Below are 15683 nucleotides of genomic sequence, written 5' to 3'. Positions count from 1 at the left end.
CAGGTTACCATTCCTGTCAACCTGTTCTTACTGCTTAGATGCTTACCTGAGTAATTCTATGGACATATCTGTGGAAATGATCTGATTTCTGAATAAAGCCATTTGACCAAGTGCCTGGATTTCTTGCTGCAATGGTACAGGGATCTATCTGCCATAGCCTGTCATCCATAGCCTGTCAGAAAGAGGGATGAAATAGGATCAGAGATGGACACGAACCGAAATATGAACCAAAGTTTGTGACGATCCAGGCCGGTTCGTGGTTCGTGAACCAGAAGTTCATCAGAGCTTATTTCTGATGAACTGCCACAAACTTTAGGCTGGTTCGTTTGGTTCGTTTTTTGGTTCGTCACTGTGATCAGCCTGGCGCCGATCTATCAGTTTCCTAGGCAACAGGGGATGGACTTCCGGCAGATCTTCTGCTGACCCGGAAGTGGCCTTCTGCTGACCTGGAAGTGACAATTTGCTGACCTGGATGTGACATTTTCACAAACCAAACGAACCAGTTCGCGAACCGGGGCAGGTTCATGAAAGTTGGTGGTTCATGGTTCGTGAAATGCGACAAACCACAAACCGCATGGTTCGTTTTTTTTCTGGTTTATGGCCATTTCTAAATAGGATAAAAGGCTGTAAGGCTAAGGAAAGGGAACTGTGGGAAGGAGAGAGTAGAGCGGGGTCTGTCAGTGGATGGAAATGTAGATGGAAGTTTGGCTTCAAGGATGGACTTCTACAAAGTGGGCAGGGGCATTCCAACCAAAATTCTTTATCTGCCCCCACTTGATTTTGACCCGCCTTTCTTTCTCTCCAAATTCTATTTTATTTATCTCTCATTTATTGTCCGCCTTTCTCACTGAGACTCAAGGCGGATTACATAGTGTGAGATGAGTACAATCAGGATCAAGGACATTTCCATACTAAGACATTCTGTTATTGCATGGAGTCTTCCTAGTATATTATAACAGGAAAAAACGTTCAGATATTATAAACCAGTCCAGGAATGAATGCTTATTTTTGTTTATTGAAATAATGCCCCCCTTTTTTTCCTTTTCAGGGGAATTCATGGTTTTGAACTATCAAAGCTAATTTCAGTATGCTTAAAAGAAAGCAGAGTTCTCGGGTGGAGGCCCAGCCAGTGACAGATTTTGGTCCCGATGAATCTTTATCAGACAATGCTGATATCCTGTGGATTAACAAGCCAGTAAGTTGGTTATTTTTAAAAAAACTCTTTTAAGCGTGATAAAGTTATTGGCTGCAGTAGTGTAGCAATATCAAAAAAGTGGTTATGTTTGTAGCTCCTGGGAGGAGCCAGGAATTAGGCAAGGGGAGCACGCACATCCCATTTCTCCTCAGTTTGACCTGAGGAAGATGATTTAAAAGCAGTCTGAGAGAACGCTGTAAATAAGTTACTCAAGTTGGAACTTTGTTCAAAAACAATGTTTTTATTAAGATAGGAAGATCTGACTTATATGAAAAAAGGTTAACAACTTTAGGTTCTAACCGTATATTAGGATTTTGAAACTCTGCGTATGGAGAAGGATTAATAAATACATGAAAGACTGCAGAAAGAAAGGAAAGTAGAGTTGCCAACCTCCAGTTCTCCTGGAGTTACAGCTGAATTCTAGACTACAGAGATCAGTTCCCCAGAGAATATAGCTGTTTTAGAGGGTAGACTCTGTGGCATTATACCCCACTGATTTAGGGTTGCCAGCTCCGGGTTGGGAAATTCCTGGAGATTTGCTGGTAGAGTCTGGAGAGGGAGGGGTTTGGGGTGGGGAGATACCTTAATGGGATAGAGTCCATCTTCCAAACCAGCTATTTTTTCCAGGGAACCTGTTTTCTGTGGCTTGGAGATAAGTTGCATTTCTGGGAGATCTTCAGCCACCACCTGGAGGTTGACAACTCTAAACTGACTGCACCACCAAATATCCAGAAATTTCCCACACTGAATTGACAGCTTTAAAGGAGAGAGATTAATAGGTCTAGTTTGTATACTTTGATTCTCAAACATACCAGGAGTGGAGGTTTAGAAATAAGATCTCTATGAAAAATAATATGGTAGAAAATTATCAAAATGTGTTAATGCCCAAATGCTCTTGAGTAGAGATGGGCACGATCCAAAAAAAAATACCGATTAAGCCGTTCGTGGATCCGGGCGGCTGCCGAACCCAGGCCACCGATTCTAACCGATCAAGTCCCATTTCCGATCCGGAATCAAGAAGGCCAAAGCGGGAGGGCGCCCCGCTATTTCCAGCGATATAGGAATGGTGGTTGGTGGCAGCGGCTGTCAGGCCCGGTGGGCAGGGGGAGGCGGTGATGAGCCGCCTCCCTTCAGGGAGGGAGGGGACATTCACACACACACACACACTTAGAGTAGGGGGGGAAGTTTTTAAAACGGCAACGAGCTGCCTTCCCTCAGGGAGGGGACATTCCCAGGGCCGGATCTACGGTTGCCAGTGCCCAGGGCAACCGTAGTCAGGCTCTTGTGCGTGTGTGCGCACTCCTGGGTCGCCCCCCCACCTACGCAGCAAGCCGGCTGTCCCGGTGTGCTGCGGAGCTGGCGGCAGCGTGAGTGGCTTGGCGGCTGCCCGCGCCGTTCACCTGCCCCGCAAGACAAGGGGCGGCAGGCTTGCCTGCGCGCCCCTTGTCCTGGGGAAATGTGAACGGCGCAGGCGGCCTCCCAGCCTCCCGCGCTGCCTTTTGCCTTTCCCCAGGACAAGGGGCGGCCGGCTTGCCCGTGTGCCCCTTGTCCTGGGGAAAGACGAATGGCGCGGGTGGCCTCCCAGCCTCCCACGCTGCCTTTTGCCTTTCCTTTGTGCCCATGGCTTCAGAACACCCCCTCCCCCCTCCCTCCCCTGGGTTGCTGCTCTGTGGTTGGAAGGAAGCCTGCTAATCAAGGAAAGCTGGGCTTCCATTCGTGTTTCAAGGGCGACAGAAGGAGGGCAAACACAGCTCATTCCCCTGGCTCCGTTGCCCCAGGAATAAATTACTGGCGCAAGAGTGTCTGCAATTTCGAACAGAAACCGATATATCCAATCAAGTCCCGAACAAGCAAACCCCTGACTGCTGGATCGGTTGCCGTGGACGGAACCGATTAGCTGAGTCACGATGGCGCAAACGCCAAAATCGGGGTTTTTTTGAAATCGTAATTCAGATCGTGCCCATGTCTACTCTTGAGTGCTCTTTTCCAATAAGTATTCAAATTCTTAAGAGTCTGAAAATAATTTTTATATAATTAATACTATAAATACCTTTATGGTTACCAACTAGATTGAATTGGGAGATACATTAGAAATCACCATGAAGTAACATTCCTTGAAAAAAAATTAAATTGAATAGTTGGAAAAGTTTAGACTGCCAAAGATCTTAGTTCCACCTTTTTTTTTGGTTTAAAAATGGTTTTCATTTGCATCAGCAGGCAGTGGTGAATTGGCAAGGAGGAGAGGCCTTATAGAACAAAGTGTAAAAATTCCCCTCCACCCAAATAATTGTTTACAGTGCTGAAACAAGGATACACAAGGACTAAATACTCATTTCCTTTTTCTATCCTAGTACAGTCCCCCCCCCCAAATGTAGGTCATGGGAGCTCATTAAAAATAAAGTCATGGGAGCTCATTAAAAATAAAATTGCATATTTTTACTGTCGATGATAACCTGATTCCTGCTTTTTATTCCTCAGTGGGTCCACTCTTTACTACGCATCTGCGCCATCATCAGCGTCATTTCGGTTTGCATGAACACTCCAAAGACCTTTGAGCATTATCCTCCGCTGCAGTATGTGACGTTTGCTCTAGACACTTTACTGATGTTTCTCTACACAGCAGAGATGATAGCAAAGATGCACATCCGTGGCATAGTCAAGGTGAGTTTTTCAAACTCCTTATGTAAGCAAAATGACTCAGATCCCATTGAAAATATCTGCTGACAGAAAGGATTTCCTTCAGTTCTTCCTTGTCTTCACCTTCCTGCTGCTTCAGTGCAACCCCTGAAATACTGCCCTTGGGGTACAGGGCACCCACAGGAGCAGAATGAATGGGGAGCTTGATGTCTATACAGTGCGATCTGAAGAAGATACAGTCCTATACAGTGCAATCCAAAACAGAGTTAGTCCAGTCCAAGCCCATTGACTTCAATGGGTTTAGAGTGGAGTAACTCTGTTTAGCATTGGGCTGACAATGGGAAAGGGTAGTCAGCAAAGATCTTCCCTACTTTTGTCAGCAGAAATTTTATGCTGGATCCAATACATATAATTACATTCTTAATAGCGAAGAGTCCAGTAGCACCTTTAAGACTAACCAACTTTATTGTAGCATAAGCTTTCGGGAGCCACAGCTCTCTTTGTCAGATGCACGAAGAGAGCTGTGACTCTTGAAAGCTTATGCTCCAATAAAGTTGGTTAGTCTTAAAGGTGCTACTGGACTCTTTGCTATTTTGCTACTGCAGACTAACACGGCTAACTCCTCTGGATCTACATTCTGAATGGAACCGACTCTGGGTCCGAAACACACTCATGTCTTGAACATATTTGCTTGATGAGAACTCCATTGATTTTAATCAAATTTAAAATAGTGTTCATTATCAAGATGTTTTAGTGCTGTATTACCAGTTTGGTTCTTTGAAATGTGTCATCATTGCCTTTTTGTGCTTATGTGAAAGAAAGAAAATACAATGGTATGTTAAAGGTTCAGATTATTTGTTATATTTCATTCCGATTATTATATTTTGATTTTGTGTTTTCAGTATTATTTAATAGGGGGTAACAAAGGGTCTTGGGGCAGAATACTTTGCATTTAAGAACAATTGCAGTTTTATGTATTGTCGAAGGCTTTCATGGCCGGAGAACGATGGTGGTTGTGGGTTTTCCGGGCTGTATTGCCGTGGTCTTGGCATTGTAGTTCCTGACGTTTCGCCAGCAGCTGTGGCTGGCATCTTCAGAGGTGTAGCACCAAAAGACAGAGATCTCTCAGTGTCACAGTGTGGAAAAGATGTAGGTCATTTGTATCTACTCAGGAGGGGTGGGGTTGAGCTGAGTCATCCCTCCTGAGTAGATACAAATGACCTACATCTTTTCCACACTGTGACACTGAGAGATCTCTGTCTTTTGGTGCTACACCTCTGAAGATGCCAGCCACAGCTGCTGGCGAAACGTCAGGAACTACAATGCCAAGACCACAGCAATACAGCCCGGAAAACCCACAACCACCATCAATTGCAGTTTTGACCACAGTAAATTGCAAATTTTGTACATCATCTAGAACACTGGCAATTTAGGGACTCTTGTGCCCTCCCCTTCCTGCTGCAGACTACCCATTTCCCTGAAATTCTGTTTCTCAGGGGATCAGATGTCCCTCAATACACAGGGCAAAGTGCACTGGAAGTCCTCAGTAGGAGGGGGAATTAGGGAAAAAAAATAACTTTCCCATCCTTCTTTAGCAGAAGTGACGCTACACCAGTAGAGCAGCATCTTTGGATGCCATCCCATGCAGATTTGGAACCGATTTTTCAACATGAAATGACACATTGCTGTCTAAGAATAATGTCTACTGGATTGATGCTAGCTCATTCTGGATTCTGGCTTGGATCCACCAGAGCATTTTTGTAAATGGAACCGAGTCTTCCCTTGGGGTGGGGGGATTTGGGGCTGCAGCACGAGTGAGGAGGTGAGAAAGTTGGGTTCTGTGGGTAGAAATTGTTCTGTTGGTGGAAGAATTTTTGGTGGATCAAAGCCTATGTTTTGAACCACTCACATGAATTTCCATCACAAGTTTACTGCAGAAGAGCCACATTTTGGTGGCCATGGTGATGATGGTGGTGAGAATGATGGGTGTTTTAGCTCTCCCAAAAAGTGGGTTTCTGAGGCAGGCACTGGCGATTGTACAGATGCAACACAATTCAACAAAGAAAGTCCGTAGTCAACATTTAGGATTCTGTATGCATATCTGATTGCAGATGGACATGCACACTTGGAGGCACAAATTATTTCATGCAAGCTGTATGCAGTTGTTTGTGTATAACTAGGTCTGTATTTGAGTCCAGGGGCACCTTAGAGACCAGCAAGATTTCCAGCGTATAATCTTTCAAGAGTCAGAGCTCCCTTCTCATATCAGAAGGGAGCTGTGACTCTTGAAAGCTTATACCGTGAAGATCTCATTGGTCTCTATAGTGCCACTGGACTCAAATCCTTCTGTTCCACTGCAGAGCAACATAGCTACCTACCTGAAACTAGACCTGTATTATGGCCAAAAAAGGCTCATGGAATCAAAAGGCAAAATAAAGCAGATATTTCTGCATTCTGAATGAGTACGGATTTTATATTGTGATTTAACATAGTAGTTAGAACAGTGATCATTTTAGCCAGGGCTTTTTTTCTGGGAAAAGAGGTGGTGGAACTCTCTATTATCACATGTGTGCATGCGAAGCTCCCAGAAATGCATTCCCGAAGTGATGCCGCTTCCCGGAACCCAACATACTGCATTACAACAAGATAAATGTTAGTAAGCTTGGAAAATTACACTATTATGAGAGAGGATTTTTTTTTCCTTTCTGTATCTTCTACAAAAAGTGAAATCTTCCATTCCTTTTCCCAAACATTTCGTTTCTTTGGAATCATATTTTTAAAAATAGAGCCTCTAAAAATCCAAAACCCATCTCACAAATCTAAATTCTAACAGATTCTCTCTGCAAGCATAGAATTTTTTCCCCAAAAATTCTTTCTCAAAATTCCACCAAGTCTGAAATTCATAATCTAATTAATATTGAATTTTCAAATTTTCTGGGAGGATTTTGCTTTACTGGAGTAATTCACAATTACTTGCTCAACTTTAGCTGCATTAGATTTATACCTAGTTTAAAATGGTTTTTTGTTGTTGCCTGCCAACTCTACAATGGCTAAGCCGTTGTGACCTTGTGAAATGATCATAAATATTCCAACGTCCCAGACAAACAATATTCATATAAACTTCCTTAACATCCCTATGGCCACTGCAATTTCAGTGATGTTAATCAGCTGAGGATGGGGAGAACCATTTGAGTTACAGCTATTAAGACATAAGAACACCTATATGCTGATGAATATATTGATGAAAGCCTTCTGTGACGTGGACACAGCTATCCATTCCTAGCATAAAACTGGAATAACTATAACTGATACTTTAACTAATACAAATAACCATAACTGATATATTTAACACAGAACCAATCTGCATTCAAAAGCTGTGGGAACCATAACAATGTCAACTTTAGTCAACAAAAGAATGAAAGCAACACACATACACACAAGCACAGCCCCCCCATGAAAAGAAAGCAGAATGAACTCAAAGCAGCACACATACACACACAGCCCCACCCACCCACTCCCCTAATTAAAATAAAACAGAATGAACTCGAAGCAGCACACACATACACAGAAACCCCTGAATGAAATGAAAGCAGAATGAACTCAAAGCAGCTAAGCTTCCTCTGCCCCAGCTCTCTCTCTCTCACTCTCACTCTCACTCTCTCTCTCTCTCTCACTCTCTCTCTCTCTCTCTCACACACACACACACACAGAGGAATGGGAAAAGAGCAGAATGAACTCAAAGCAGCTAAACCTCCTCTGTAGAGCCCGTCCCAGGCTCGAGCAGCGTTTGCTTGCTCTCTCTCTCTCTCTCTCTCTCAATCAGAATGAACTCAAAGCAGCTTAGCCCCCTCTGCAGAGCCTGCAGGGCTGAAGGAGGAAGGAATCACGTGGGCAGATTCTAGAGCTTCCAGAACGGCGTTCCGAAGCGTTCCCCCTCAAAAAAAGCCCTGATTTTAGCTATTGAGGAGTTATTTCTAATTTTGGCAGTTGAGGAGATATTTCTAATTTATCTTACATTGTTAGATTTTTTTGTTGATTATGAAATGCCAATAATTTTTGATTTTTAGCAATACTGTCTGGTAAATACTTGGATTGCTGTGAAGCTGCCCTGCCATTACACTTTTAATAGACAGCACACAGTTACTCACTGTAGACGAAAGCTGAAATCTAAATTACTATTTGCTTATATATTCAAGAGATAATTATTCCATTTTGAAAATAACGTAAAGAATGTAATACATTAATTGTTATACCCTACATACTTTTGCTCTCAAAGTCTTTTGCATTGACATACAATAATTTCAGGCTGTTCTTTGGCTGTGTTTATCAGGGTGTGCTGGAAGTTCAATGGGTGACTAAGGGAGCATCTTAAGAACCAGAGATTTAAATAATCTTAAACTGGATTCAGATACTAGTGGTGTGAAAATATTAATTCTGTTATATAGGCTGTAGTGGTTAGAAAAGAATCTCTGTTGTTAGTTATAAAGTGCATGTTTTATAAATGCCTGATTTTCAGCCATTCTCATAAAGAATGGAAAAGTTCCATGTGCGCTGGCATGGAGTGCACTTCCTCTTATGCTATCACTTCCTCTTGATCTTGCACAAATGGAAATGTTTGTGCAATAGGAAGACTGCTCTGCATTGAAGACTAAGCAGCACACACTGAATTTGTTCGTAGAGTCTCGGCCCGTATTGATTTTTTTTCCCTCCCTGTTTTTTGACCAAATTAGGATACAGTCCAGTGGTGGTCACTCCCACACAAGCTGTGCTGAAATGAATGAGAGTTGTACTGGTGTCATTCTTGGATGAATGCACTGTCAACTAACCTAGCTTAGTTCTCATTTATTTATTTATTTTATTTGTTCCTCGCCTTTCTTTATCATCAGGTCCACTAAGAAGTCTATGATCTACAGATATAATTCTGGCTCCCTAGATAACCGTAGTTTGCACATTGTGAGCCAGCACTGGTTTGCAAATGCAGGTGAAGAGAACCTCTTTAGCATTAATCATGACGAGCACTTGTAATGTTTAAATGGGGGGGGAGGGTCTGCAAGTGGTACAGAAGGAAGGAGAGAGAGGACAAGTCTCTTTTCCTGAGCCTGACTCTGCAAACCATGGTCTCAAGGAGGCCTCATGTAATGTCTGCTCTGGACCTACATCATAGTAAATCCTGCTACTTTAAGCTTAAATGGTAAAGAGATTAGATTATTTTTAGATGATAGGAGTGAGTCACAAAACTGCTTTTGTCTGTTTTCGCTTGTTCTTAGCAGAGTTCATCTAGTCTCCTCTCTCCAGTTTGTGTGCACATGAAGCTACAGAGCAAGGTGCTAGGGAGCTCTGGTGTTTGTTGCATTTTGTTGTCCCTGTTCCCCACAGCCTCAGTGGCTGCTCCTACTTAGGAAATAGGAGTGAGCTAGCCAACAGTAATGGATCCAGACAGTACACAAGGAAGGGGTGTGAATGCATGTTTATCTCTTGGTAACTTTTAGCCATTACTATGGTTGGAAGTCCAGGTTGCAACAGTGGCCTGGAGTACCTATTGTCAACTCCACAGCAATGAGAAGGCTTAAACCTGTTGTTCATGTCATGTGTGTAGGGTGACTGCTTAAGATGGTGGCATACCTCAACATTTACTAACTTAGCTGCTGCCAGAGAGAAGTGGCTTCAAGGTTTGTGGCCAGGTTTTGATGTGTCAGCAGATAGAAAAGATAGAGTGATCTCGGTGCAGCTGGCCCTGCTACCAGTAGCAGTTTTTAAAATGGCACCAAATGGTGGGGGTAGGGTTCAGTTGTGATTGGTAATGGATGCTGTGGTTTGGTAGTACAACCATTGCTGTGCACCATTGATGCTATGCCTCTGCAATATCAGCCCAGACCAGATCTGCCCAATGTGATTTGTCAACTTGAAAGCAATCCATCAGGCATGCGTTGAGGCTGATTAAGTGCTTTTGGAAGAAAAATCCCTGTTGTTGGCCTCTAGGGAGGCTGCTTTGTGCAGTGGCGGCATTTGGCTTGGTTGCAGGCTTAACCAGACAAAAAAAGAATGCCCTTGGCAAAGGCTGCCTTGGAAGTCTATCTGGAGGCTTCAACAGGTGTAAATTGGAAGTCCAACTCCCAATAGTGGTGAGATGCAAGGAACATAAGGCATTATGCTTTGGCATCTGTACTAGCTTCCCTTGTTCCTTGCTTATGGATTTTCGTCATTTCCATTTATTTTTACTTTCACCTGTATGCTTACGCCAAATATTTTAATGCCTTTTGCACATTCTGTCCTTTCACTTTGTGATGAATTCAGGATTTCAAGTGCATGACTTCACCGTGTCAGTATGTTCTGTAGGAATCATTTTTGCAGTGAGTTAACAGGTGCCTGCTCAACTAATCAATCGAGTAATTCTATAAACATTTTAAGAATTAGTGGCATACTTCAGAACTGAACAGTAAAGTGTTGTAAAATACTACTGACATTTGAAAAGTTCCTGTTCACTGTCAACAACCTTCCTAGATAAATTGGTCTGAATCGGAGGGTGAATTGGCCTGAATTATATTGGTAAAAGAATAGAATGTCTAAAATTTACTCTCTTATGAAAAGGGAGGAAAATTTAAATGTATGGCCAAGTAGATAGAAAGACCTTGTGACATTTTATAATAATTTTTATTATTTGCTGCTTTCAGTTTTTTAAAAAATTGTTTATAATTAAGAGTTCCTCTGAGGCTGTGTTTATGTTTTGGCACAGATCCTACAATTTTGAGTGCAGTTTTATAATAAGCTTATTATCGCAAATGCCTCCCTCAAAAAGAAATCAAGTAGATGACGTTGCTCCTCTGGGGCAATGGAGTTAGCCTCATATTCAAGTAAAATATGGGTTGTTATCCCACTAAATGCAGCTGGCACAGTGTACTTCAGTACTACTTGCTCTCTGTTGGAGGAAAACTAACTGCCTCTTACTTCTGACTAGGGTAGCAATTAGGGCTGTGCTATTCGGGTTTCGCTTCGGGTAAAGATACCAGAGGTGGACCTGATTCGGCAAGCTTCAGTATTCCCGAAGTGGGGCCAGCATGCCCCGGGAATACCGAATCTCCCACCTGTGCACAGCCCTAGTAGCCATGATACCTGTAGCTTTTCAGTAGGATTGCCACATAACTTCATCAAAACTAGTAGACATGCTTCATTTATTTGTTTATTTTATTTACTTCATTTATAGCTTGCCTTTGGCACTGAGACTCAAGGTGGATGACAAAAATTTAAAAATTATTCAGATCAAACAGCAAGAACCTACACTAAACAATGCAGTAGGACTAGGATTATGGAATTAGAGAACTGCAATTTTTCAATCTACTTAGATCTTCTTTCTGAAGGTCCCACTTGTTAGTGAAAATCTCCATTGTGAGCAATTTAATTTTCTCAGCCTTCCTTATTCCATAAACATTTTGAGATTTTGCAGTGAAATTATGTCATCCAAATATAAAATGTGACTGAATTTTTGTTGAGGAAATTTCTTTGGTTTCTTTGAGATTCCGTAGAAGTTTATTTAAATCTCCCATGAAACTGAGCAATGTGTAATTTACATAGCATATGTTAATATTTTGCATGTGGTGTTTTAGTTCTCCTGTTTCGTGATTCTGCTTCAGGGTTGCACTAACAGACTGAATTCATGCTACACAAACATTTTTGAACTCCACTCTTGCTACTAGTGTGCATGTTTGAAAAATAGGAAAGCAGCTTTAAATGTGCTTCAATTGCATCAACTCATGGCCATCTCGCTGGCTCCTAGGATTAGGGGACAGATTTGAGCCTCAGTCAGCAGCACCCCACCCGCATTGAGTGCTGAGACCTCTGCTTTGCCCAGTACAGAATAAAGAGATGTAAAGCCCTTTTCTATAAAGTAAGTGTGAGAATTTGGGGCATTCCATCAGGACTGGGATGGAGAGCCAAGGCCTCTGCCCACCTTGCTAGTCTCTGTGCAGCTACTGTTGCTATGGGCTGTACATCTCTTGCTCAGGCTCCAAAAGAGGCTTTGGGTGCCTCAGGGCAGAGCTAGTTGACTCCGGAGGGGAGGGAGGAGCCAGCAAATGCAGAGATACCCCCATACACCATCCAAGGATTGACCAAGGCCTGTGACAACCCTATCCTGCCTATTTTCTACTTAATTAGAAAATACCAGAAATTTATGTCTGGTATTTTCCCTTTTTTCCCCCTAGACTGTCAGTGCAAATACTGGACTGACCAGTTCAACCCTGTCTTTCAACCTTGAATCGCTACAAAACCCATTAGGATTGTAAAATGCCACAATGGTGGTTGTCTCTGACTTTGAAGAGTTCGACAGACTAGTGCCATATTATTCACAAACTATACTTCTCCTGACCCCTCTTGGTAGACAATACCTCCCGTACTTCCTTGTGTATTGGACTCTCTCCCCTCCTCCATTTTGTTTGCTTCAGGAGCTTGTTGAGTCGCTGTGGTAAATAGCGGAATGGAGGACAGTCCCTTCTTTTTCCAAATTCTGGATATTGATTAAAAGCCTTTATAGTCTTTTGAGTTCATAGGTCTCAAGAAGGCAGGTTTAAAAAATGCTATACAATTTATTGCTCAAAATAACTGAAGTTCTTTGCCAAGCCTTTTTGTATTCCATTATGTGGGGCTTTGCTTTCTTTTGGTAGAATGTTTAGGGAGTTGCTGCCCGTGAAGAATTTCCCACCCACCCCTAACCTTCTTATGTGCACAGAGCATATAAAAAGGGATAAAAGAGCAGCCGAAAAGGCATTTGTCCAATGTTGCATATATATTTGCTTGGGTTCTGCTGAAAATCTCCATTGGTAGAAGAATTTCTGACAGTGGAGCATGACTTCTCTGCCTCTTGTTTCCCACTCCAAAAGAAATGACAGAAGTTTTCAAAACAAACTAAATGGCAGTTCTAAAGGACACTATTTTTAATTTCCCCCCCCAGATGCTCTGGTGCATGGTAGAAGATGAGAAGCACGCCACACAAGCACACGCTTTTCCCTTCCCTTTTATATGTGAATTTCTGTCTTCTTTCTTCAAAGCCAGCCATGAATCAGTGTTGCATTTGGTTTAAGGTTAATGAGAGCCATGGCTGGCTTTCAACCACAGTTTGTTAGCATGGTTAGACCCTTGTCTGCAACCCCTGGTTAAAGCTAATTATAGTTAGCATTAACATTGGCGCATCATGGTTAGCTCTAAGAATGGGAAAAATAGCATGTGAGAAGGTAAGAAGAAGAAGAAGCACGCAATCTTTTTGAGTTTGTAAAAGGATTTGACAGGACCTTGCGAAGACCATGTGGTTTTCATGGAGTATGTCATGGACCTCTTGTAGTTCTAATTATTTCTCCCAATTTTTTTGCTGAATTCCTTTGCCTTTCATGCCCTTTTATTCAGTTAATGAGCTCTGTGGAGGCTTAGAGCATTCTCCTTGCCTTTTTGACTCAGCTGTAGCCATGAAATGTGAATGTGAATTGGCGAGAAAAGAGTGCGGGAAAGCATCCTTCTACCTTTTCCAGAGTACATGAGGCTCTGTGCCTTACAACTGCCCCTTGGTGGGAAAATACGAATTGCACGTTACCGGGGGCCTCCTAACAATCCCTGGCATGGAGCAGGCATTTTGCTAGGTATAATAAACATTCCACACTGTCAGACTTTTATGCACATGTTATGGGTTCCAGCAGAAATAGTAATTACTGTGTAACAGGCAGCCATGCAAGAAGTAAGTGGCTGGAACTGCCAGGGGCTTCTGGGGAGTTGTGCCTCATCACAATAGGGACCTTTTGTCTAGCTGCATTAGATTTCAACTTTGCTTTGCTTCTGTTTGTCTTGTCCCCAAACACACTCTGCCTCCTTTCAGCATGCAGTATTTGGAGGTTGTTCAGCTGCTGCTAAGCCTTCTTTGTTTTGTAACTTCTCCTTTTGTCCTTGTGTGTGTGTGTGTGTGTATGTTTCAGGCCACTTCAGTTTCTAGAACCCCCTAATCAAAATTGTGTGCTGAAGCCAACATCTTGAGGGAAAACTGGAAAAGAATGGGAGGGCTTCCTGGCTTGGTGTCTTATAAAACTGGAACATTCATGATTAGGGAATTAGCTATCCAATATGGCATTGACTAATGGTACCTTAAAAGGCAGGAGTTATTAAAAACCTAGAAACGAGGCTTATGTAATAGGGTTTCCTATTTGTTATAATAATGAAGGTATTGATTCAGGATGATGCTCTCTTCTCTAGGCTATTTTGTTCAGGAATTAGGAAGTTTCTTCAGAGTAACTTAAAGACACAAAGCTGACTGAGCCAGCATTAACTAGGCAAGGAAAATGTAGGGCACACTTATACAGACATACCCAGTTTGACCTGCTGCCACCACTGAAAAGGCCCTGCCATATGCTAAAATATCTTAATTTAGTAGGAAGTTCAGTTGAACAGATATTACTGCAGATTTACTTAAGTGCTCAAAGATCTACATACGAGATACGACAGCTTCAATAAGAAGACGATGGGAGCAAGTCTTAAACAAGTATACTCAGAAGTAAGTCCTACTTTATTCAATGATGCTTACTCCTAGGAAAATGTTCTTAGGAATGCAGCCTGTCTTTGTGGGGAGGGTGTTAGGGCAGGACAATGGAAACAGGTGTATTTTTGATTCTGTAAGAAGAGGCTGCTGATAGCTCCTCGAAATATTTTGTGCAGGAATTCTCCATGCATTCTCTGGAGCATTACTTGTGGAGGGCAGGGGGAGTGAATATAAGCTAGTATATCTTGATTCCCCCCCCCCCTTTAATCCCTGAAAAAGGCTTAGATGTTGAGGTGGGACTTAACTTGCAGTGTAGACTGATGTCCTGAATGTGCACACCAAGTTCCATTCCAACATCTCAATCTTCAACTTAGGCTTTTTTTCATACCCTAGTTTTTAAACAAGATGCTATGTTTGAGATAGAGTTTGTATTTTAACGGCAGAATATTGATTTTGAATATGTACACCAATATTCATTCCTACTTCTCATCCTTCAAGGGAGATGTTGAATTGCACTATAATTTGTCCTCCCTTAACCAGAAAATACAATAATATAAAAATATTAATGCAACAACTCAGATATAAATGAGCAATCTAATAAATATACAGTAAATGATAATAATAAAAATACAAAATGTCCGTTGCAAATGCCTTCACTACCCACTTTCAAAGCTTAAAAGTTAGTTTTAAAAGGAAAATTTTACAATTTCAGTGTCTTAGATCTGCCATCTCATCTAGGATCCTCTAGAAGTGTGACCTTATTTTTCATGGTCCTGGCATGAGAAAGCATCGAAGTTAGGTGGAGACTCCTGCACTTGCGGCACCCACATCGCTTTGGATGCCTTGAAGTTTTAGGTGAGGGAAGAACATCCTTACCTCCTCCTCCTGTTAGTCATAAATTCTCCTCTGCCCACTCCCCTGTCTGCATATGCACACCTAGTAGCTGCTGCCTTGGCATCCTTTGGCAGCCGCTGATTGCAGGGATGTTGTCTTAGGCTTAGCACACAGCCAATTGCTGCCCCCAAAGTAAGAGTTGGCAGCTGTGCTTGGCTCAGATGCCTGACAGCCCTCCTGGCTGAGTTTATTTTCTGTTATATGTATTCTTTTTTTCTTGCTTGCTTTTCCTTTGCACATTTGTTCCAGTCTTTTTTGAGGGGGGAGAACAGCTCCTGCTTCATCCATGCTTCTTTTTATTCAATCAAGTCGTTAACTGGGGGAGGGCCACATGGCATCTTTCTGGAGGCCAGATTGGACCAGTTGCTGAATCCTAAACCAGATCTTTGACAGGGATTTCTATTGAATTTGGATTAAAAAGTCCATTAATATAAGAATTGTTCTGGT

At 42.3% G+C, this 15683-nt stretch overlaps 1 protein-coding gene across 2 annotated transcripts in view; it reads left to right on the top strand.

The window, feature by feature from the left end:
* Positions 1 to 1087: 1087 nt before the first annotated feature.
* NALCN (sodium leak channel, non-selective) overlaps positions 1088 to 15683 on the top strand; it is a 258283-nt gene continuing 243687 nt past the window's right edge. For both annotated transcript variants that reach the window (XM_054974072.1, XM_054974070.1), the window contains exons 1-2: positions 1088 to 1195; positions 3674 to 3856. In XM_054974072.1, coding sequence (XP_054830047.1) covers positions 1088 to 1195; positions 3674 to 3856 — 291 coding nt within the window. The remainder of the gene's footprint in view (positions 1196 to 3673; positions 3857 to 15683) is intronic.

This window comes from Eublepharis macularius, chromosome 3 (assembly GCF_028583425.1).
Source record: "Eublepharis macularius isolate TG4126 chromosome 3, MPM_Emac_v1.0, whole genome shotgun sequence".
Lineage (NCBI taxonomy): Eukaryota > Metazoa > Chordata > Lepidosauria > Squamata > Eublepharidae > Eublepharis > Eublepharis macularius.
Note: the sequence above shows the minus strand (reverse complement) of the source record. Positions and strands in the feature narration are given on the sequence as shown.